Genomic DNA, 22821 nt, shown 5'->3' on the forward strand with positions numbered 1-22821 from the left:
GTGAAACGCAGACAGTCACTGTGACTGAGAGCAGAAATGGAGCAGAGTCAGCTAAACCGAGAGACTTTCTCCTGTTCAATCTGTCTGGATCTACTGACGGATCCAGTGGCTACTCCCTGTGGACACAGCTACTGTATGAACTGTATTAAAGGTCACTGGGATGAAGAGGATCAGAAAAGAATCCACAGCTGCCCTCAATGCAGAGAGACCTTCATACCAAGGCCTGTTTTGAAGAAAAACACCATGCTAGCAGCTTTAGTGGAGCAGCTGAAGAAGACTGGACTCCAAGCTGCTCCTGCTGACCACTGTTATGCTGGACCTGAAGATGTGGCCTGTGATTCCTGCACTGGAAGAAAACTGAAAGCCATCAAGTCCTGTTTAGTCTGTCTGGCCTCTTTCTGTGAGAAACACCTTCAGCCTCATTTTGATTCAGCTGCATTAAAGAAACACAAGCTGGTGGAGCCGTCCAAGAACCTCCAGGAGAACATCTGCTCTAAGCATGATAAGTTGTTGGAGGTCTTCTGCCGCACTGATCAGAAGTGTATCTGCTATCTCTGCATTATGGATGAACATAAAGGCCATGAAACTGTGTCAGCTGCAGCAGAAAGGACTGAGAGGCAGAGAGAGCTGGAGGAGAGACGAGGAAACATCCAGCAGAGAATCCAAGACCAGGAGAAAGATGTGAAGCTGCTTCAACAGGAGGTGGAGGCCATCAATCGCTCTGCTGATAAAACAGTGGAGGACAGTGAGAAGATCTTCACCCAGCTGATCTGTCTCCTCCAGAAAAGAAGCTCTGAGGTGAAGCAGCAGATCAGATCCCAGCAGGAAACTGAAGTGAGTCGAGTCAAAGATGTTCAGGAGAAGCTGGAGCAGGAGATCACTGAGCTGAAGAGGAAAGACGCTGAGCTGGAGCAGCTCTCACACACAGAGGATCACAACCAGTTTCTCCTCAACTACCCCTCACTGCCAGCACTCAGTGAGTCTACACACTCATCCAGCATCAACATCCGTCCTCTGAGACACTTTGAGGACGTGACAGCAGCTGTGTCAGAGCTCAGAGACAAACTACAGGACGTCCTGAGAGACTCATGGACAAACATCTCACTGATGGTCACTGAGGTGGATGTTCTACTGTCAGAACCAGAAACAGAACCGAAGAGCAGAGCTGGATTCTTAAGATATTCATGTGAAATCACTCTGGATCCAAACACAGCAAACACACAGCTGGTTCTATCAGAGGGGAACAGGAAGGTGACAAGGATGGATCAGGATCAGTCTTATTCTAGTCACCCAGACAGATTTACTGAATATTTTCAGGTTCTGAGTAGAGAGAGTCTGACTGGACCTTGTTACTGGGAGGTGGAGTGGAGAGGGGACGTTTCTGTAGCAGTCGCATACAAGAGTATCAGCAGAGCAGGATCGGGTGATGAATGTGGTTTTGGATATAATGATAAATCTTGGGCATTAGATTGTTCTCAAAACAATAGTCAATTTTGGCACAACAACATTTTAACTTCCATCTCAGGTCCAGTTTCCTCCAGAGTCGGAGTGTACCTGGATCACAGAGCAGGTATTCTGTCCTTCTACAGCGTCTCTGAAACCATGACTCTCCTCCACAGAGTCCAGACCAGATTCACTGAACCGCTACTGGCTGGAGTTTTGGTTTATGTAACTGGATCGTCAGCAGAGTTCTGTAAACCCAGATAGATTTCCTCTTTCCTCTCAGATTGTTGATCAGGTTCATGGTTCTGATGTCTCTGCTCTGCTGTTCTGATCTTCTTTATTTTTCCGGTTTAGTTCTTTGTGTTATAGGAGCCATAAAGGAAATCACTGCTGATCATTTATTTCATTCTTATGACAGAAATATTTCATGAAAATCTAAACTTCTCTGGACTCTAATGGTTTTCCTTTCATTTTTGTATCCATGTATTTCGATGTTTTATTTGTTGTTAAATCAGTTGAGATCAAAGTGATCTGAACTTGCTTCTGTTTTCTATATTGTGATCCAAAAAACCTGAAACATCAAATCAGAACTGATGCTGTTTTCTTCTCATATTTTTAGATTTAGATCAGAAAAATGTCTGTAGTTCTGTCTCTTTGGACTTCTTCAATAAAGAAACTTGATTACAGAGAAATGTTGAAAGTTTTCTAATCATTATTGTGATAAATTGTATGTTTGGTCGTCTATAGAGCAGAAACTTTTCCTCCAGAGTGTCTTATTTGCTGCTGGAAAAGATCAGATGTTTGGTTTCGTCTTCATTCATCAACAACACTCTGGATCCACCACCACAGAAAGATCCTGGTAGCAGTAATGAAGAGGAGGTTAAAGCTCCTCCACTGTCAACATTTGGAAAACTGAGCTTTAAACCTGTGAGAAAGGTTGGAGACGTGTCATAAAACCAGTGGCGATAAAAGTGGGTATGCACTGTAAGCAGAGGGGCGCTGCACTAGAGGGGGCGCAAAAACCATGTGGGAAATTTTTCTAGTCGGCATTTTCTGTATTTAACAGCTGGATGCATGAAATGATCAGTAATAGAGGAACAGCACTGATTCTGCGCCCCCCGCCCTTTTACCCCACTGCCTCTCCCCATACATATACAGGTAGTTTGGGCAGGCGGCCCTTTGAGAAAACGCTGAAGCGTGTTTTTTATGTTTTTATTTTAAATTTGAATGGTAGTAATGCACTCGACAACAGGGAGCTAAAGATGGGCGGCAGAAAACAAACTCCAGAACAGAATAAAGAAGATGGAGGGATGAAGATGATGGAGGGATAAAGATGATGGAGGGATGAAGATGATGGAGGGATAAAAATGATGGAGGGATGAAGATGATGGAGGGATGAAGAAAAGCTTTTCAAAGTGGTTGAAAGACAATAGGTGAGTAAAGTCAGTGTATCAACAGGAGGGCTGTAAATATTCAGGTTAGCTTAAACTAGCCTAAAATGGCAGGTGGCTGTTGTCTTGTTAGGGTTGACAACTTCTTAAAGTTCCCGGAGAAGAAATTTGTGAGGAAAAGAGATATTATACAAGATGGGGCCAAAATCACGTTTGCACAGGATCTATCTGCAGAGACGGTGCGGATCAGACGCTGGTTTCACCCGGTGGTGAAGCTGGTTGTTGACATCGGTGCATTCTGCGGATACCAACACAACCCCTGCAAACGTCGGATCCTCCACGGTGGAAAGATCCATCTCTTCTCAACACCTCAAGAAGCTGAACAGTTTTACAAGACTCTTCCAAAATAAACACAGCGGATGCTTTTGGCCAGTGAGTCATGAAAGACAAGCTGGTTAAGAAACAGGTAAACCGATAAGACATTCTAGCTATTCCTGCTCCAATAGAACTGATCAACGATCGGATCATAAGCAGGATAAGTTCTAAGTTAATGGGCAGTTCATATAAACATGGCTGATTGCTGTTATGTGCTCATGTATTCTAAGTCTAATTTGAACTGTTTTTGAATTAATGCTAAAAGTTAAGCCTTAAATAAGTTGTTACCGTTCTATTAAGGGCTAATGGTATAATTTTATTTTTATAGTGGACACTGTGTACTGTGTGGAGGTTTGGTGAGGTCACGTTGACTAGTTGCTCCTCAGTTGTGGATCAACGTCCTCCAGATTCTTGGTTCAAGGGGAGGAGGAGGCATTTCAGATAAAGAAATGCAAAAGTTCATTTGGGGGTTCATGACGAGTTCTGTGTCTTGTACGGTTGAATGTGTGAATTTATGTGCAAACCTGCATTTTCAGTACCATCTTTACTTTATTTTATTTTACTGTAACAGTAAATTAAATAATCTGATATGGAGAAGACAACCAAAGGAAATATTTTGAATATCAAAATTACAGGCTGGAATGTCAAGGGAATAAGAAAAGTAACTAAATTGAAACAATTATTAGACTGGCTAAGATATTTGAAATCCAAAATAAATTTCTACAAGAATCTAAATTGATTGAGCCAGAAATACATCGGATAACCAAAAGATGGCAGGTTCAGGTGATTCACTCTTCCTTTACCTTTATAATAACGCCTGAGGAGTCATTATTCTTATACATAAGTTAATACCATTTCAAACTATAAAGTCAATCAAAGACCCAAATGGGAGATATATTATTGTACAGGGACATTTTTCAACAGTTAAACTAAATTTGATAAATATTTATGGACCCAACAATGATAACCCATCCTTTTATGAAAACGTATTCTTAACCTTGTCAACCCTGGAGGGACTTTACATTAAAGGAGGGACTTTAATTGCACCCTAAACCCAAGTCTGGATAAATCTACTCAAATTGATACCAGTCATACACAAACCAGGAAAATACTCCTTGCAGTAATAAAAATAAACAATATAACCAAGAATTAGAATCATTAGAGAGACAAATTAAATCCAGCCAAGTAGATCTATATCAGAGCAATGATCCTACAAAATTACACAAACTGACTGTTTTAAGAACCAGATATGATAAATTAACAGAGAAAGTGGCAAAAAACTTAATGTGGACTAAACAAGCATTTTATGATCAAGGAGAAAAGGCTGGTAAATTATTGGCTTGCAGGATAAAACGGGTGCAAGAGGAAAGAACAACTAACAGCATAAAATCAAAATCGGACATTTTAACCACAGACCCTTCAGAAATAAATGAAAATTTTAGAGAATTCTACAAAACCTTGTATAAGTCTGAATATTCTGGAAACAAAGAAGCACAAGCTGCATTTTAAAAAAAATTAAAATTCAAAACCCTTTTAGAGAAAACAACTCTTGATAGTCCTTTAACAATAAAAGATCTATCTGAACCAATAGACAGCATGAACAGCGGTAAAACCCCAGGTCCTCATGGACTTCCAATAGAATTTTATAAAGCATTTTAAAATAAATTAATCTCACCACTTCTCAACATGTATGAGGAATCATATAAATCTGGAAGACTCACTGAGGTTAGCTACAGTAACTCTTTTACTAAAAACAAACAAACCCCCGACTGAATGCTCCTCTTATAGAGGAATCAGTCTTACGGGATGTGACACAAAGATTTTGTGTAAAGCCCTCTCTAGGAGATTAGATAAGTACCTGCCCACTTTAATAATAGATGATCAACAAGGATTTATTAAAGCAAGACAAGGCTACCATAATATAAGACGGGTTCTTAATGTATTACATGAAAAACATAATTGTAAGGACACAGCGATGTTATCATTGGACGCACGTCAAGCTTTTGATAGAATAGAGGACCTTTCTGTTTGAAGTGCTGCCCAAATATGGACTTGGTGAAACCTTTCTAAAATGGATACGACTACTATATACTGATCCCACAGCACAAGTTTTAACCAGTAATAACATGTCAAGACCTTTTAATTTACAAAGGTCAACCAGACAGGGTTGTCCTCTGTCACCACTGCTGTTTGTATTGGCAATAGAAACTCTGGCGATGGCTGTTAGAGCAAATACAGGAATATCAGGAAGTAGAGCTGGAGGAAGAGATCAGCTCATTTCCTTGTTTATGGATGACATCATATTTTTCATAAGTAATTTAAAGATCAGTATTCCTAATTTATTAAACCTAATAAAAGAATTCGGTGAATTTTCAGGATTTAAATTAATAATTCTAAATCAGAGTTAATGTTTCTTAATGAAGAAGAAAGGAGAAATCCTATCGTGGTTACAAAATTTAAAATAACTGCAAAAGGTTTTACTAATTAGGCATTAAGATCACCCCATCCCTCAATGAAATAAGAGCAGCAAATTATAATCCCCTTGAAGAAAAAGTTACAGAAATGATAAATTGATGGTCAAATTTGCTTATATCCATCATAGGCCGAATAAATTTATTAAAAATGGCAATCTTGCCTAAATTTTTCTTCTATTTTCAAACACTTCCATTGCCACTGTCAGATTCATTTTATGACAGTCTGGACAAACTATTTAACCAATTTATTTGGAGTAATAGAAAAGCAAGACTCCGTTTAAAGATACTCTATTTGCCCTACGAAAGAGGTGGACTTCAAGTCCCTAATCCCAGATGGTATTATATGGCCGCCCAACTAACACCAGCTACTCATTACTTTTGTCTGATGAACCTCCAGCTTGGGTAGACACTGAACAGCAATCTGTTCCAGATTTACCCTTAAACACCTTTCTATATTCTTCAGATAAAAAGACACTTAAAAAAGAAGGAACCCTTTCTTAAAAAATACAATTATAACTTGGCATGCAGCACATGAACATGTAGGTGACCGTCCAGAGTTATCACAATTTACCCCTATTTGGGGTAATGAAAGGTTCACCCCAGGGAAAAATGATGAAGGATTTAAACTATGGATGATCTGTCAGTTGGTGTTCAAGTCGCCTTATTGTATTTTTTAACTGAACTGAAACACACAGAATTCCACAGCACATCTACATTAAGGTTGTCATAGTCAAGCTAGCATAACTGAACTACTTCCCTCTTCCTCACAGTTTTATTTCTCTTAATTAAAACGTTTTCTTGACCTTGTTATCTTGATGGAAAACCAAAGGCATTCAGAAAATTAAAGATCTATATGCCGAGGGCATGTTGCTTACTTTCTATCAGTTATATAAGAAGGATTTAATACCCCCAAAACATTTTCTTAAATATTTGCAACTGAAAAATGATATGTCATCAAACCTGAAACGAATAGTTGACATTCCACCTTTAACAAAAATAGAAGAGGTGTGCTTTGGGGACTTAAAAGGGAAGGTTTTCTTTCTGTGTCCTATAATTTGTTGATGCTTTCCTCTAAAGATTCAACAATAGATAAGTTAGACGCTTGGAGAAGAGATTCTCTCAAAGATATAGATGAGGAAGACTGGAATCAGGCTTGTTTAAAAGCACAAAAACAAACAATAAACACGATCTAAACTTCTGCAATATAGATGGCTTATGAGAACCTGTATAACACCAGTTAGGCTTCATCATATTCCAGATACTTGAACTAAATGTTTATTTGAAAAATGAACTCTTCTCCATTGTGTGGGAATGTCTTAAAACTCAGAAGTTTTGGAGGGATGTTATTGGGTGTCTATCTGAATTGTTTAAGCTGAAAGTCCCATTAGAGGTTAAAATCTGAGTTCTAGAAATAAACCCAGTGGAATGTAAACAATCACAGATGAAAACTAAACTGATAGTTACAGACTTCTTCAAGCCAGAAAATCTATTGCATTATGCTGGAGGAGCATGGGAGCTAATTAGCGTCCATGCTCCTCCCTGGGACTCTGGAAGAAAGAAATTGCAAATTTGCTCGGACTGGAAAAACTGACAAACATCACCAAGGTAACCAGCGAAACTTTGAGAAACTCTGGGAGCAAAATATGAGGATCATGGTTACTGAAGGTGGAGCTTATTAATGGGGGTCTTGAACAGATGTCTTGTCTTGTCTACAATTTCTATTCATATATTGCCTTGTTATTTTTCTCTGTCTTAATCTAAAGGGTTTTGTATATTTTTGGAACTGAATACATGTTTACAATGTTAAGTTTGTTGTTTGTAAGTTTGTTGTGTAAAAAAAGAGAAAATTAAAAAAAATATATTGGGAACAAAAAAGAAAGAAAGTAGTTGTGCATAAAACCCAGAAGAACCAGTCAGATGTTGAACCTTGAATTAAATGATTCTCTGAAAACTAAATGCAGAAATAGACCTCTGTCTCAGATCTGGCAGTAGAACTACTAAATGCTGTTTTGTTAAAGTTTTACAACTTTATAAAAAGACGGATTACAAACTGATATGAACACGATGCAAACATTGGACTCTCTGCAGTCTGTTGTCATTACAGAGCAGTTAGGAAACAGGAAGCATATTTTCCCTTAACCACCAAACACATCTAGTTTCTTCAGCAAGAATGATTCTTTCATTTTATTCTCTGAAGCTGCAGAGAGCTAACATGTTAGCAACCTGAGTTTAGAGACTCAGTCAGTTATTTTGAACAGAAAACTGTTGTGAAGATTATTCAGCTTAAAATATTATTGCTTTCAGAGCGCTCCTCTTCCTGGTCTCACACACACTGAGTCTGGGTGGAACCAGCAGCTGCTGAAGCTGGAGGCTGATAGGCTGCAGCCTCTCTGCCCTGACATGTGATTGGTGGATCACAACTCAAGCTTGTTTCTGTTCTCAGGAAATGAAACTAACAGTCAGTGCTACTGAGAGCAGACATGGAGCAGCAGGCGGTTCAGCTGGATCGAGAAACTTTCTCCTGTTCCATCTGTCTGGATCTACTGAAGGATCCAGTGACGACTTCCTGTGGACACAGCTACTGTATGAACTGCATTACAAAGTTCTGGGATGAAGGTGAGAAAAAGGAAAACTACCACTGTCCTCAGTGCAGGAAAACCTTCACACAGAAGCCTGACCTGCAGAAAAACACCATGCTAGCAGCTTTAGTGGAGCAGCTGAAGAAGACTGGACTCCAAGCTGCTCCTACTGACCACTGTTATGCTGGACCTGAAGATGTGGCCTGTGATTCCTGCACTGGGAGAAAACTGAAAGCCATCAAGTCCTGTTTAGTCTGTCTGGCCTCTTTCTGTGAGAAACACCTTCAGCCTCATTATGATTCAGCTGCATTCAAGAAACACAAGCTGGTGGAGCCGTCCAAGAACCTCCAGGAGAACATCTGCTCTAAGCATGATAAGTTGTTGGAGGTCTTCTGCCGCACTGATCAGAAGTGTATCTGCTATCTCTGCACTATGGATGAACATAAAGGCCATGAAACAGTGTCAGCTGCAGCAGAAAGGGCTGAGAGGCAGAGAGAGCTGGAGGAGAGACGAGGAAACATCCAGCAGAGAATCCAGGACCAGGAGAAAGATGTGAAGCTGCTTCAACAGGAGGTGGAGGCCATCAATCGCTCTGCTGATAAAACAGTGGAGGACAGTGAGAAGATCTTCACCCAGCTGATCCGTCTCCTCCAGAAAAGAAGCTCTGAGGTGAAGCAGCAGATCAGATCCCAGCAGGAAACTGAAGTGAGTCGAGTCAAAGATGTTCAGGAGAAGCTGGAGCAGGAGATCACTGAGCTGAAGAGGAAAGACGCTGAGCTGGAGCAGCTCTCACACACAGAGGATCACAACCAGTTTCTCCTCAACTACCCCTCACTGCCAGCACTCAGTGAGTCTACACACTCATCCAGCATCAACATCCGTCCTCTGAGACACTTTGAGGACGTGACAGCAGCTGTGTCAGAGCTCAGAGACAAACTACAGGACGTCCTGAGAGACTCATGGACAAACATCTCACTGATGGTCACTGAGGTGGATGTTCTACTGTCAGAACCAAAGAGCAGAGCTGGATTCTTAAGATATTCATGTGAAATCACTCTGGATCCAAACACTGCAAACACACTGCTGGGACTATCAGAGGGGAACAGGAAGGTGACAAGGATGAATAGAGATCAGTTTTATTCTAGTCACCCAGACAGATTCACTTATTATCCTCAGGTTCTGAGTAGAGAGAGTCTGACTGGACCTTGTTACTGGGAGGTGGAGTGTAGTGGGTTAGTTTCTGTAGCAGTCGCATACAAGAGTATCAGCAGAGCAGGATCGGGTGATGAATGTGCTTTTGGATATAATAATAAATCTTGGGCATTAGATTCTTATCAAAACAAATGTACATTTTGTCACAACAACATTCCAACCTCCATCTCAGGTCCAGTTTCCTCCAGAGTCGGAGTGTACCTGGATCACAGAGCAGGTATTCTGTCCTTCTACAGCGTCTCTGAAACCATGACTCTCCTCCACAGAGTCCAGACCAGATTCACTGAACCGCTACTAGCTGGAGTTTGGATTTATAATACTGGATCCTCAGCAGAGTTCTGTAAACCCAGATAGATTTCCTCTTTCCTCTCAGATTGTTGATCAGGGTTCATGGTTCTGATGTCTCTGCTCTGCTGTTCTGATCTTCTTTATTTTTCCGGTTTAGTTCTTTGTGTTATAGGAGCCATAAAGGAAATCACTGCTGATCATTTATTTCATTCTTATGACAGAAATATTTCATGAAAATCTAAACTTCTCTGGACTCTAATGGTTTTCCTTTCATTTTTTTATCCATGTATTTCGATGTTTTATTTGTTATTAAATCAGTTGAGATCAAAGTGATCTGAACTTGCTTCTGTTTTCTATATTGTGATCCAAAAAACCTGAAACATCAAATCAGAACTGATGCTGTTTTCTTCTCATATTTTTAGATTTAGATCAGAAAAAATGTCTGTAGTTCTGTCTCTTTGGACTTCTTCAATAAAGAAACTTGATTACAGAGAAATGTTGAAAGTTTTCTAATCATTATTGTGATAAATTGTATGTTTGGTCGTCTATAGAGCAGAAACTTTTCCTCCAGAGTGTCTTATTTGCTGCTGGAAAAGATCAGATGTTTGGTTTCGTCTTCATTCATCAACAACACTCTGGATCCACCACCACAGAAAGATCCTGGTAGCAGTAATGAAGAGGAGGTTAAAGTTCCTCCACTGTCAACACTTGGAAAACTGAGCTTTAAACCTGTGAGAAAGGTTGGAGACGTGTCATAAAACCAGTGGCGATAAAAGTGGGTATGCACTGTAAGCAGAGGGGCGCTGCACTAGAGGGGGCGCAAAAACCATGTGGGAAATTTTTCTAGTCGGCATTTTCTGTATTTAACAGCTGGATGCATGAAATGATCAGTAATAGAGGAACAGCATTGATTCTGCGCCCCCCGCCCTTTGACCCCACCGCCTCTCCCCATACATATACAGTCATGGCCAAATGTTTTGAGAATGATTGAAATGTTAATATTTACAAAGTCTACTGCTGCAGTTTTTATAACGGCAATTTGCATATACTCCAGAACAGTGGTTCTTAACCTGGGTTCGATCGAACCCCAGGGGTTCGATGAGTCGGTCTCAGGGGTTCGGCGGAGCCTCTGCCGCGGAGGTAAAGACACACTTGTGTAAAGTCGTGATGACGCCCCGCTTGGCCATCACTGGCTGCAGAGGATCATGTTACATTGCTCGGCCAATCAGGGCTGCGGGGAATTTAGTGCGCGCAGTATCAGCGGCTGTCGTAGTTGTACGTCACGTGGTTTCTTTCTTAATATTTTAATCCATACTAAATATGTCGAGCAAAAAAAGAAGAAAATGAACAGACTTTGCTCTGAAGATGCACTTGCCCAGGTGAAGCCACGCCTCTCTGAACTGGTCTCCCAAAAACAACAGCAGGAGTCACACTGATTTGCAGGTATGTAATTTGTGCAAAACTTTATTCTGGCCCCAAAAAAGTATTTTGTGGATTCAAAATGACAAAAAACAAACTAAGTTTAAAATAAAAAAAAAATTAAGTTATTAAAAAATTTGTCACTCTTTGAAAAAATCCAATTTATTTTTAAATTAGTAAAAAAAAATATTTTGGGGGCTGAAATTCTTTTATGGGGCCAAAATATTTTTGGGGGCCAAAATAAAGTGATACTGTAACTTGTTGTCTTGAATTTGAAAAAAAAAAATTATTTTATTTATCACTAAAGTGTTCATTGAATGCGCATATGAAACTGATGGGTTCGGTACCTCAAAAAAGGTTAAGAACCACTGGGATAGACTCACCTGCATTCAGGGCCGTGCAGAGACCTATGGAGGGGCAGGGGCTCAAATTTAAAAAATGGCACATTGAACAAAAACTCCGTACAACAACATAGCAACAACCCATATTAATCAAGAATCTAATTGGATCCTACTGTATCATTGCCATCATGCGGGGAAATGCAAAGCAAATATAATCAATATTTTCCCCAACAGGTATAAAGTTTCTGTTTCTGCTGCTGACAGTCCTGGAGGGCTGAGCTGATCTGAGACTGTAGCTGTTAAACAGACCAGAGGAGAGAAGGTCAAAGGTTATGAAGTTATGAAATAAGTTAATTGCTGCCATTTTACTAATGAAGCCCTAATAATATCTATGTAACCTCTAGAACAACCTGGCTGCAGACTGATTTATAGATCAAAAGCTCAAAAGGGTTTTAACTCTATATAATAGTTAGATTGTGAGTTTTTTGCTTTTAAAATTAAATTTTCCAGGGTCTCTGTGTTTAATTAGTATTAATCAGCTTCGCCTTGTTGGGTATTTTTATGTTTGTCCGGGTTGTACTGGGAACACGTTTCCACAGGGGGGTGTAAGCAGGGATCAGTAGCAGGGACACGTGATCAGACTGGCCCAGGTGTGCTAAGGGTTTAGCCCTGTATGCTTGTCTGATGTTTGTGTCCAGCTTGTCCAGAGTTTTATCACCCCTGGTTGTGCACTTTACGTGTTGATGGAGTTTAGGGAGGACTGATTTCAGATCAGCATGATTCAAGTCCCCAGAGACGATGTGAACAGCCTCGGGGTTCTGGTTCTGGTTGTTGCTGATAGTATCACGCAGGAGTCCCATGGCCGAGCTAGCATTAGCATCCGGTGCGTTAAACTCACGTGGGAGGTATCGGGGTCTGCATTTAATTGTGGTGAACTCCACGCCTGGAGAACAGTGGCTAACAACTACTGTGGAGTTCCTACACCAGCTCTTATTTACATAAACGCATAGTCCACCTCCTCTTTTCTTACCGGAGCGCTGATCGGTCCTGTCGGTGTGCTGTGTAGCCTGCTAGCTCGATCTCCGGTCCGGTATGGTTGGATTTAACCACGTCTCCGTGATCAACAGAACGCAGCATTCCCGGATGAGGTTGTGAGTTGCAATCCACAGCTTCCATTGGTCCAGTTTGTTAGCGAGAGACCTCACGTTGGAGAGAAAGATGCTTGGTGGCGGTGGTTTGTGTGGCTGTTTCCTGAGCCTCGCTAACACGCTGCTGCGACACCCCCTCTTTTGTTTACGATCTCTGCGCCGCCGCCCTGTCGTAGATACTGGGATTGTAATCCAGGGAGAGCCCGGTGTCCGAGCAATATCGACCGGAATGTTGTTGTGGACACGGAAAAGCTCCTGTGACAGACTTTCCCCGATTGCTTGACCAATGGCCAGTAAATTTTGTCGGTTGTAGGTGTTTCTAACCGCGCAAAGTGGAAAAGACGAACTTCGAGTCGGTGAGCACAGAGCCGCTGCGTCTACGCGCGCCGCCATCTTGAGAATATACATTTCTTGCCTCTCTGGATTTACCATCGATAGGAACAGATCAAAATAACAGGCTAACACAACAAATAACTGAGGAGGAGATTAATGAAGCAATTTCAAAAATGAAAGGGAATAAGATGGCAGGTGAGGACGGCTACCCGACGGAGTGGTACAGACACTTCCGGAAATTATTCACTCCTCTGCTTAAGGATTGCTTTAATCATGTACTTTCTGGAGTAGTGATGGGATTTTCGGCTCCTTTTCTAGATGCGGCTCTAATGGCTCTTCTTACTGTGGAGAGCCGGCTCTTTCGGCTCCCCATATATATTTTTGACATTATTAATTAATTAATAGCTTAAACCTAATTTCATAATATTTTGTTTCATTATTGACATTGTTAAGCACTTATGATGAGTAAAAATGCCGCATAACAATGCTATAGCAATACCGATGCGTGTGATGTCCGCATGTGGCTGTGCAGGTTGTTTGTCAGCCTGCACGATAGGAAATGCTGACTTTGCACAGTCTGCACTCTGCCCTGGAGCTTGATGTAGCATTAAAATGAGTCCAAATCTTGCTCCGTTTTCTGTCACTCATTTATTTTCACCTATTCAGTTCTCACACTGACTCCCCTTCTTTCTGTGCTTCTTGACCGCTGAGTGAGTGTCTGTACATAAACACCTGCCGACGAACGCTATACAGCTTGGCCAACTGCCTGCCGTTTCCACAAAAAAAGTGGAGATAAACTTTTTTTTCAGTGTTTTCCCGCCACATTATTAATTGAAACTATGTGTGATTGGTCAGATGTGTGGAGCACACGCTTGACATGAGGGCAGTGGACCGACCGAGGGAAAAAAACTCTCAGCTCTAGCACTGGCAGAAGAGCAAAACGCGCAAGGAGAAGGAGAAGGAGGGGAGAGACAGCGAGGCACCGCAGGACAAAAAAAAAACGATGTGGGGAAAAACTATCGGCTCTGGCACTTGCAGAGCACAAGCACAACGACAGGGAGGCGGAGAGACAGCGATATACTGTAGAAAAAAACCCGGCTCCCAAATAGGATCCTAAAACGGCTCCCATTGTGGAGCCGGTTCCAATCGTTCACTTCAAAGAGCCGGCTCCTGGAGCCGGATCGTTCGCGACCGACACATCACTATTCTGGAGGGGAAACACCACCATCTTGGAGAAGAGCGGTGATCTCAGTGATTCCTAAGCCAGGTAAAGATAAAACAGAATGTGGTTCATACAGACCAATATCAGATTTAAACATTGATTACAGGATATTTGCAACAATACTGGCTAAAAGGCTGGAATTTATAATCCCTGAAATTACAGACACAGATCAGACCGGTTTTGTTCACAACAAGCAAACCCATGACAACGTGAGACGGGCTCTTCACCTCATAGACCCAATGAAAAACACAGAATCGATGCAGAAAAGGCGTTTGACTCGGTGTGTTGGAACTATCTTTATTTGGCTTTGGAAAGATTCGGCTTTAATAGTCAAATTATAGGTTGCTTTCGGTCTCTGTATGCGTCACCCTCTGCCAGGATTAATATTAATGGGGATTTATCAGATAAAATACAACTAGGAAGGGGCTGTCGCCAAGGCTGCCCCCTCAGCCCCACATTGTTTGAGCTTCTCATTGAGCCTCTAGCGCAGGCCATCAGAGAACACAAGGACATTATGGGTGGAACCATTAAAGGCACAATGCACAAGATACGCCTCTACGCTGACGATGTGCTGGTAACGCTAACTAACCCGGAAGTCAGCCTACCTGATCTTCTTTCTTTACTCAAGACATTCAGAACTAACTCAGGGTATAAATCAAATCTACAGAAAACACAAGTTCTCACATTTAATTATCAACCGTTACTAAGAATTCAGAAAATGTCCGGGTTCAACTGGCACAACAAACCTATAAAATATCAGGGAGTCAAAAGTCCTGCAGTTATCCAACCTTTTTGAATGCAATTACATCCCACTGACAGTAGAGATTAAGGCGGATCTACAGCATTGGTCTCTGTTACCCATGAATCTACATAACCAAATAGATAAAATACAGATGAACCTTTTACCAAGGCTTCTTTATCTTCTTCAGGCTCTGCCTATAAAGGTTCCTGACAAACAATTCCACGATTGGGACAGAATAATCTCACATTTTATCTGGGCTAAACAAAAACCGAGACACTGCAACTGTCAAAAGAAAGGGGTGGATGGGCTTTAACACACCTGAGGACTATTACAGAGCAGCGCAGATGAGAGTTAGTTGGTTGGTGTGACCCAACATGTGAAGCTAAATGGAAAGAGATAGAGCCGTCTTACAGGGATATACCTCTACAATCCTGGATCGGAGATCGTTTCCTTATTAAAAAACATATAGATTCTGACCTAATACCCTTATGGATAAAAATACCGTTGGACATATGGCATAAAATATTAAAGCAAGTAAAGATTGAAAGAAATGCTCGAATTTTAAGATGGCCTGCTTATGATAGAGATTTTCTCCCTGCAAGAATGGATAAGAGATTTACACAGTGGTCACAAAAAGACTTAACAAGTTACTGGAAGATTACAAAGAATAGTGAATTAAAAAGTTTTAAACAACTTCAAGATAACTACAACCTGGAAAAATGTGACTTTTTTAGATACCTCCAGCTAAGACACCACTACAATAAAAGTATAAAATATTTGGAGGAGGACGAGACAGGTATTCTTAAAATCCTATTAGACTGGAGCAACGGAAGACCTCCCAAAAAACAATATCCAAACTATACTCATGTCTACAAACGGAGAGAAAATGTAATACAACATATATTAAGGTTAAATGGGAAAAAGGAGCCAAAATAACAATAACTGAGGATGTTTGGTTAAATAAATGCAATTCTGTGATTCACACGTCAAGTTCTGGCCTGTGGAAGGAATTTTCCTGGAAATGCATGGTACGTTTTTTTATTACATCTTACATTAAAAGTAAACATTGTAATGATACTGAAAAGGCAAAATGTTGGAGGAACTGTGGGAATGTGTCTGCAGGACATTTTCATGTCTTCTGGGAATGTATTAAGATCGCCCCCTATTGGTCAGAAGTGATAAGAGAAAACAATACTAAAATGGACTTAAATTTACGCTGTGATTTTACTGTGGTTTTCCTGGTAATTTACCTCAGGAACTGAAGAAATCTGATAGATATCTCCTACTAATATGCAGGTGCAAAGAAGGCTGTAACTCACAGGTGGCTTGAAGTGGAACCACCATCATATTTGGACTGGAAGGACATATTAGAGGAAATTCACGCAATGGAGAGACTAACTTTTTCATTAAGACTTGCCTCTTATAGACACAATAAATACTGGAAGAAATGGATCATCCATCGGAGCTTGACACCAACTGTATAATTAATGTAATTAAGCTTTTTTCAATTTTTTGTGTTGATTGTTACTCAACTGCTCCTGTCAAATTAGTTAGAAGGAAGTCTAACTGTTCAATGTATGTATGTGTATCTCTAAAACTGCTAAAATAACAAAAATAAAGTTAAAAAAAGGTCCAATTTGCTAACTTTGGAGCTTGTTTGGAGGGAAAAAAGGAAAAAGCCTAAACTATCAGAAGAGAAACTTTTTGGATCATAATTGGTGTATTTAATATGTTTAATAAAATAATTAAAAGCAGTTTTGGGTACACCAAAGTTTGCTTTTCAGTAAAAGCTCCTATTTACTATCAAATGATATAGAATGCTGAAAATGTGGTTATTAAAGACAAATATTTCTATTGCACCAGACATCTTCTATTAAAAAAATATTTCAATTTGTTTGTAATAATGTTGGACTGATTAATAAAATGTTTCCACCTGTTGCAAACACCTGTGGACAAGCCTGATTTTTAAATTAGTAGTTGCTGCCCCCTAGTGGTGAAGCTTCTGTCATCATTTGGTTTCAACAATAGAAACTGAGTTGAATAAAACTCACAGAGACGTTGTTGAATCCTGCAGCCATTGGATGGTTTTGTCTTGGAGGAACAGTCACAGGATCCTCCTGAGATACAATTTAATAAAAATCAAACAGGTTTCAGGAGAGAAAAAGGTGAGAAAAGGTCAAATGATTGGATTTTATTGGGATCTTTTAACTCACTGGAACATATCCTTCGTTACTAATGCCGATAGCGAGCGATGGAGAGTTGGCTTCTGGTTTGGTTCGCAGGTAGAAGACGAGCAGAGCGACCAGGGTGCCGATCAGCAGCACCACCACGATCACAGAGGCAGCGATTCCTCCAGCGTTGTCCGGCCTCGAGGCTGAAAGAGAGACGGGAATCATTTACTCCTAGAAAGGCTGAAAAAAACTACAACAAACATGTTGGTGTCTCTTAAACAGGTTAGGATATGTCTGTGGGCTAAACAAAACCTGTTCATTACAATTTTAGCACAAAATCATTCTTAGATAATCAGATTTCAGTCTGATCAGTTCTTCCTATTTGAGCTGTTTTAGGGCGTCTTGTCTCTTTAAATCCAAATAAGCTGCTGGCCACGCCCCACAACTCAACGTTTACACTCTCACCTAAAAATGGATATAAACAGATCTGCTGTATTAGAACCACACATCTTTGAAAAGCAGAAGTGGCGACTCCTGCACAACCAACGAGAATGCAGCAAGTGGTTTCTGGATGTCAAGTCAACAACAAAACACTTGTCTTTCCCAGCAGCATTTGTACAGCGATAAAACCAGCTATTATTTGTTCAGAGTTAGAATTATTTTATCCAGTTATCTGTTGACAAGGCCAGAATATATGTATGTGATCTACATCCATCTGACCACAGAGTCTCCAGCAACACTAAGGGCCGGCCACAATATTCTTCCTAATCTTTGACTACATAAGAAAAATAGAGCTATTTCATACCTGGTAGTCAGGTAGACGTGGTTCAATTGGGAACCAACATTTCAACCTTTGTTTCATTTTCAGCTGCTGTGGTTTGCTTTCACACTGCATTGTGTCAAACAAACCAAACACACTGAAGAACCTATTAACCTCCTCACATGTGGTGGCGCTACAACAGGAACCACTGAAGGTAACAACACAAAAACCTCTGAAGAAGACACTGAGTGCAACCTCCTTCTTCACAGAAATTAAACAAATGGAGTAGCGTCAGTCGTACCAGTTTCTTTTTGTATTTGGTAAAAGTCCAAAAGAAATTCCTCCCATTAGCGCTAGACGCTTTGGGTTTGTTTCAAAGGTGGGACCAAGTCAGTGTTTTACAAAACTCAAACCTTAATCCCAATCCCAAGTTAAGTCCCAAGTCCAGAGTTTCCCCCAGTGTATTATAATCCTGGCGGGCCACCAGGCTTTACTTGTGCCCCCACCAGGGTTAGCATTGCTTATTTATTAAATTTTTTTTATGTTGGCATTTTTGAAGACTTTACAGTCGATGTTCTGATGTTAATCTTCCAATAACACATAATTATCACGGGATATTTTCAAGTTTCCTGTCAACTTTAAACATTTTTTAACTCAAAATCACGACGGGCCGCTGGATGAATGACTGCCAAGCGCCCAACTACCAGGCTTAGCAAGTTTTCTGGGGAAAACCTTGAAGTCCAAAAGTCTGAAACTTTTTGATAGGTATTTTCCTTTCGAACCTAAATAAAAGAAAGAACCACAGACAACGTATATGAATTTTACGTTGAGCTTTTGCAAAAGGAGAAGCCTCTGTTACTGCTCCTCCGAGCCGTTCACAGAGCGTTCTGATCTGCTTCCACATGAGCTCCTGTTTTTATTGTCAAAGACGAACAAGCAAGGGGGCAGTCAGGAAAAACAACAGAGGTCGTAAAGCTTCTAACCGAAACAACTAACAACCCAGTTCCAGATGTGATATCTGATCAAAGGTCTGAGCCCGGTTCAAATCTCGGTCAATACTGTCAACAAAACAAAATACGACTGCTCACAGGTAGTTACTAAATTAGGAGGTGTTCTTGCAAAACTATTTAAGGTCTGAGAAACTTAGTTTTATCTATTTCTCGTGAAGTTGAACAGACAGTAGTGACCTCCATACACACATAAGGAAGAGAACACTTTAAACAGAAAATCACAATGATCTATAGGCTGAATGTGAACTAAAGTAAGAATAAAATGATAATACCAAAAAATCTCTAACACTTTTCATTTCATGTCAACAATGTTTCAGTTAAATGTTAAATATAAATAATAGGCCATGTTTTCGTTAATTCATCTCAAATCTTGATAGAACATGTGCAGAACACAAAGTATAAAAAACACCATTTTAAAATGGCATTTAAAAATATTGCACAGTCCAGTTAAACTTAGCTGCAAGAACGGTCATACTTAAGCTATAATTTTCCAGAATACAGAGAGGAAAATAAGTATTTGAACACCCTGTGACTTTGCAAGTTCTCCCACTTAGAAATCATGGAGGGGTTTGAAATTTTCACCTTAGGTTCATGTCCACAGTGAGAGACATAATCTAAAGAAATCTGGAAATCCAGGAGTGCATGTGCTATTATACAGACAAATGGTAACATTTAATCATGTTCCTTGATAATATTAGTTTACAATCATGTTTACTTTATTAAGTATATTTCTTAAGAACAGTTGGGCCCATTAGTATTAATTATTGTCTTTTTACCTAAGATGAACCTCATGGTCTTATAAAACCTTAGGTGTAACATTGGCAGGATTACTTTTATGATCTGAACTTTGAGGCTGGGCGTAACCAAGATCTGCTTTGGGTGAATCTGATTGGCTGCAGCCTCTCTGCACTGAAACATGAGACATAAATCAGGTCAAACCAGTTTCTGTTTCGAGGAAGTGAAACGCAGACAGTCACTGTGACTGAGAGCAGAAATGGAGCAGAGTCAGCTAAACCGAGAGACTTTCTCCTGTTCAATCTGTCTGGATCTACTGACGGATCCAGTGACTACTCCCTGTGGACACAGCTACTGTATGAACTGTATTAAAGGTCACTGGGATGAAGAGGATCAGAAAAGAATCCACAGCTGCCCTGAGTGCAGAGAGACCTTCATACCAAGGCCTGTTTTGAAGAAAAACACCCTGCTAGCAGCTTTAGTGGAGCAGCTGAAGAAGACTGGACTCCAAGCTGCTCCTGCTGACCACTGTTATGCTGGACCTGAAGATGTGGCCTGTGATTTCTGCACTGGAAGAAAACTGAAAGCCATCAAGTCCTGTTTAGTCTGTCTGGCCTCTTTCTGTGAGAACCACCTTCAGCCTCATTTTGATGTGGTTCCTTTAAAGAAACACAAGCTGGTGGAGCCGTCCAAGAACCTCCAGGAGAACATCTGCTCTAAGCATGATAAGTTGTTGGAGGTCTTCTGCCGCACTGATCAAAAGTGTATCTGCTATCTCTGCACTATGGATGAACATAAAGGTCATGAAACTGTGTCAGCTGCAGCAGAAAGGACTGAGAGGCAGAGAGAGCTGGAGGAGAGACGAGGAAACATCCAGCAGAGAATCCAGGACCAGGAGAAAGATGTGAAGCTGCTTCAACAGGAGGTGGAGGCCATCAATCGCTCTGCTGATAAAACAGTGGAGGACAGTGAGAAGATCTTCACCCAGCTGATCTGTCTCCTCCAGAAAAGAAGCTCTGAGGTGAAGCAGCAGATCAGATCCCAGCAGGAAACTGAAGTGAGTCGAGTCAAAGATGTTCAGGAGAAGCTGGAGCAGGAGATCACTGAGCTGAAGAGGAAAGACGCTGAGCTGGAGCAGCTCTCACACACAGAGGATCACAGCCAGTTTCTCCTCAACTACCCCTCACTGCCAGCACTCAGTGAGTCTACACACTCATCCAGCATCAACATCCGTCCTCTGAGACACTTTGAGGACGTGACAGCAGCTGTGTCAGAGCTCAGAGACAAACTGCAGGACGTCCTGAGAGACTCATGGACAAACATCTCACTGATGGTCACTGAGGTGGATGTTCTACTGTCAGAACCAGAACCAAAGAGCAGAACTGGATTCTTAAGATATTCATGTGAAATCACTCTGGATCCAAACACAGCAAACACAGAGCTGAGACTATCAGAGGGGAACAGGAAGGCGACATTGATGGATCATCGTCAGTTTTATTCTAGTCACCCAAACAGATTCACTGGATATCCTCAGGTTCTGAGTAGAGAGAGTCTGACTGGACCTTGTTACTGGGAGGTGGAGTGGAGAGGGTCAGTTTCTGTAGCAGTCGCATACAAGAGTATCGGCAGAGCAGGATGGGGTGATGAATGTGGTTTTGGAAATAATGATAAATCTTGGGCATTAGATTCTTCTCAAAACAAGAGTAAATTTTGGCACAAAAAGATTTCAACCTCCATCTCAGGTCCAGTTTCCTCCAGAGTCGGAGTGTACCTGGATCACAGAGCAGGTATTCTGTCCTTCTACAGCGTCTCTGAAACCATGACTCTCCTCCACAGAGTCCAGACCAGATTCACTGAACCGCTACTGCCTGGAGTTTTGGTTTATAATAGTGGATCCTCAGCAGAGTTCTGTAAACCCAGATAGATTTCCTCTTTCCTCTCAGATTGTTGATCAGGGTTCATGGTTCTGATGTCTCTGCTCTGCTGTTCTGATCTTCTTTATTTTTCCGGTTTAGTTCTTTGTGTTACAGGAGCCATAAAGGAAATCACTGCTGATCATTTATTTCATTCTTATGACAGAAATATTTCATGAAAATCTAAACTTCTCTGGACTCTAATGGTTTTCCTTTCATTTTTTATCCATGTATTTTGATGTTTTATTTGTTGTTAAATCAGTTGAGATCAAAATGATCTGAACTTGCTTCTGTTTTCTATATTGTGATCCAAAAAACCTGAAACATCAAATCAGAACTGATGCTGTTTTCTTCTCATATTTTTAGATTTAGATCAGAAAAAATGTCTGTAGTTCTGTCTCTTTGGACTTCTTCAATAAAGAAACTTGATTACAGAGAAATGTTGAAAGTTTTCTAATCATTATTGTGATAAATTGTATGTTTGGTCGTCTATTGAGCAGAAACTTTTCCTCCAGAGTGTCTTATTTGCTGCTGGAAAAGATCAGATGTTTGGTTTCGTCTTCATTCATCAACAACACTCTGGATCCACCACCACAGAAAGATCCTGGTAGCAGTAATGAAGAGGAGGTTAAAGCTCCTCCACTGTCAACATTTGGAAAACTGAGCTTTAAACCTGTGAGAAAGGTTGGAGACGTGTCATAAAACCAGTGGCGATAAAAGTGGGTATGCACTGTAAGCAGAGGGGCGCTGCACTAGAGGGGGCGCAAAAACCATGTGGGAAATTTTTCTAGTCACCATTTTCTGTATTTAACAGCTGGATGCATGAAATGATCAGTAATAGAGGAACAGCACTGATTCTGCGCCCCCCGCCCCTTGACCCCACCGCCTCTCCCCATACATATACAGGTAGTTTGGGCAGGCGGCCCTTTGAGAAAACGCTGAAGCGTGTTTTTTATTTTTATTTTAAATTTGAATGGTAGTAATGCACTCGACAACAGAGAGCTAAAGATGGGCGGCAGAAAACAAACTCCAGAACAGAATAAAGAAGATGGAGGGATGAAGATGATGGAGGGATGAAGATGATGGAGGGATGAAGAAAAGATTTTCAAAGTGGCTGAAAGACAATAGTTGAGTAAAGTCAGTGTATCAACAGGAGGGCTGGAAATATTCAGCTTAGCTTAAACTAGCCTAAAATGGCAGGTGGCTGTTGTCTTTTTTTAATTTTTTTATTGAATATACAAAAATAACAATAATCTCAAACGACA

At 40.8% G+C, this 22821-nt stretch overlaps 3 protein-coding genes across 3 annotated transcripts; all 3 read left to right on the forward strand.

The window, feature by feature from the left end:
• Window positions 1–2178, forward strand: LOC111609501 (E3 ubiquitin/ISG15 ligase TRIM25-like). The gene has a single exon (XM_023338253.1). The coding sequence runs from the start codon at window positions 37–39 to the stop codon at window positions 1705–1707; it is 1671 nt and encodes a 556-aa protein (XP_023194021.1). The 5' UTR covers window positions 1–36; the 3' UTR covers window positions 1708–2178.
• A 5943-nt stretch (window positions 2179–8121) lies between these two features.
• LOC111609504 (E3 ubiquitin/ISG15 ligase TRIM25-like) lies at window positions 8122–10258 on the forward strand. The gene has a single exon (XM_023338258.1). It carries the CDS (start codon window positions 8164–8166, stop codon window positions 9826–9828), a length of 1665 nt encoding a protein of 554 aa, XP_023194026.1. The 5' UTR covers window positions 8122–8163; the 3' UTR covers window positions 9829–10258.
• Window positions 10259–19866: 9608 nt separating this feature from the next.
• LOC111609502 (E3 ubiquitin/ISG15 ligase TRIM25-like) lies at window positions 19867–21996 on the forward strand. Its single transcript, XM_023338256.1, has one exon. It carries the CDS (start codon window positions 19903–19905, stop codon window positions 21565–21567), a length of 1665 nt encoding a protein of 554 aa, XP_023194024.1. The 5' UTR covers window positions 19867–19902; the 3' UTR covers window positions 21568–21996.
• The last annotated feature ends 825 nt before the right edge of the window (window positions 21997–22821 follow it).

Source organism: Xiphophorus maculatus, chromosome 8 (assembly GCF_002775205.1).
Source record: "Xiphophorus maculatus strain JP 163 A chromosome 8, X_maculatus-5.0-male, whole genome shotgun sequence".
Classification (NCBI taxonomy): Eukaryota; Metazoa; Chordata; class Actinopteri; order Cyprinodontiformes; family Poeciliidae; genus Xiphophorus; species Xiphophorus maculatus.

What these genes read in the sequence shown, in the direction of transcription:
- LOC111609501 (XM_023338253.1), top strand. Translation starts at nt 37, where the DNA reads ATGGAGCAGAGTCAGCTAAACCGAGAGACTTTCTCCTGTTCAATCTGT.
- LOC111609504 (XM_023338258.1), top strand. Translation starts at nt 8,164, where the DNA reads ATGGAGCAGCAGGCGGTTCAGCTGGATCGAGAAACTTTCTCCTGTTCC.
- LOC111609502 (XM_023338256.1), top strand. Translation starts at nt 19,903, where the DNA reads ATGGAGCAGAGTCAGCTAAACCGAGAGACTTTCTCCTGTTCAATCTGT.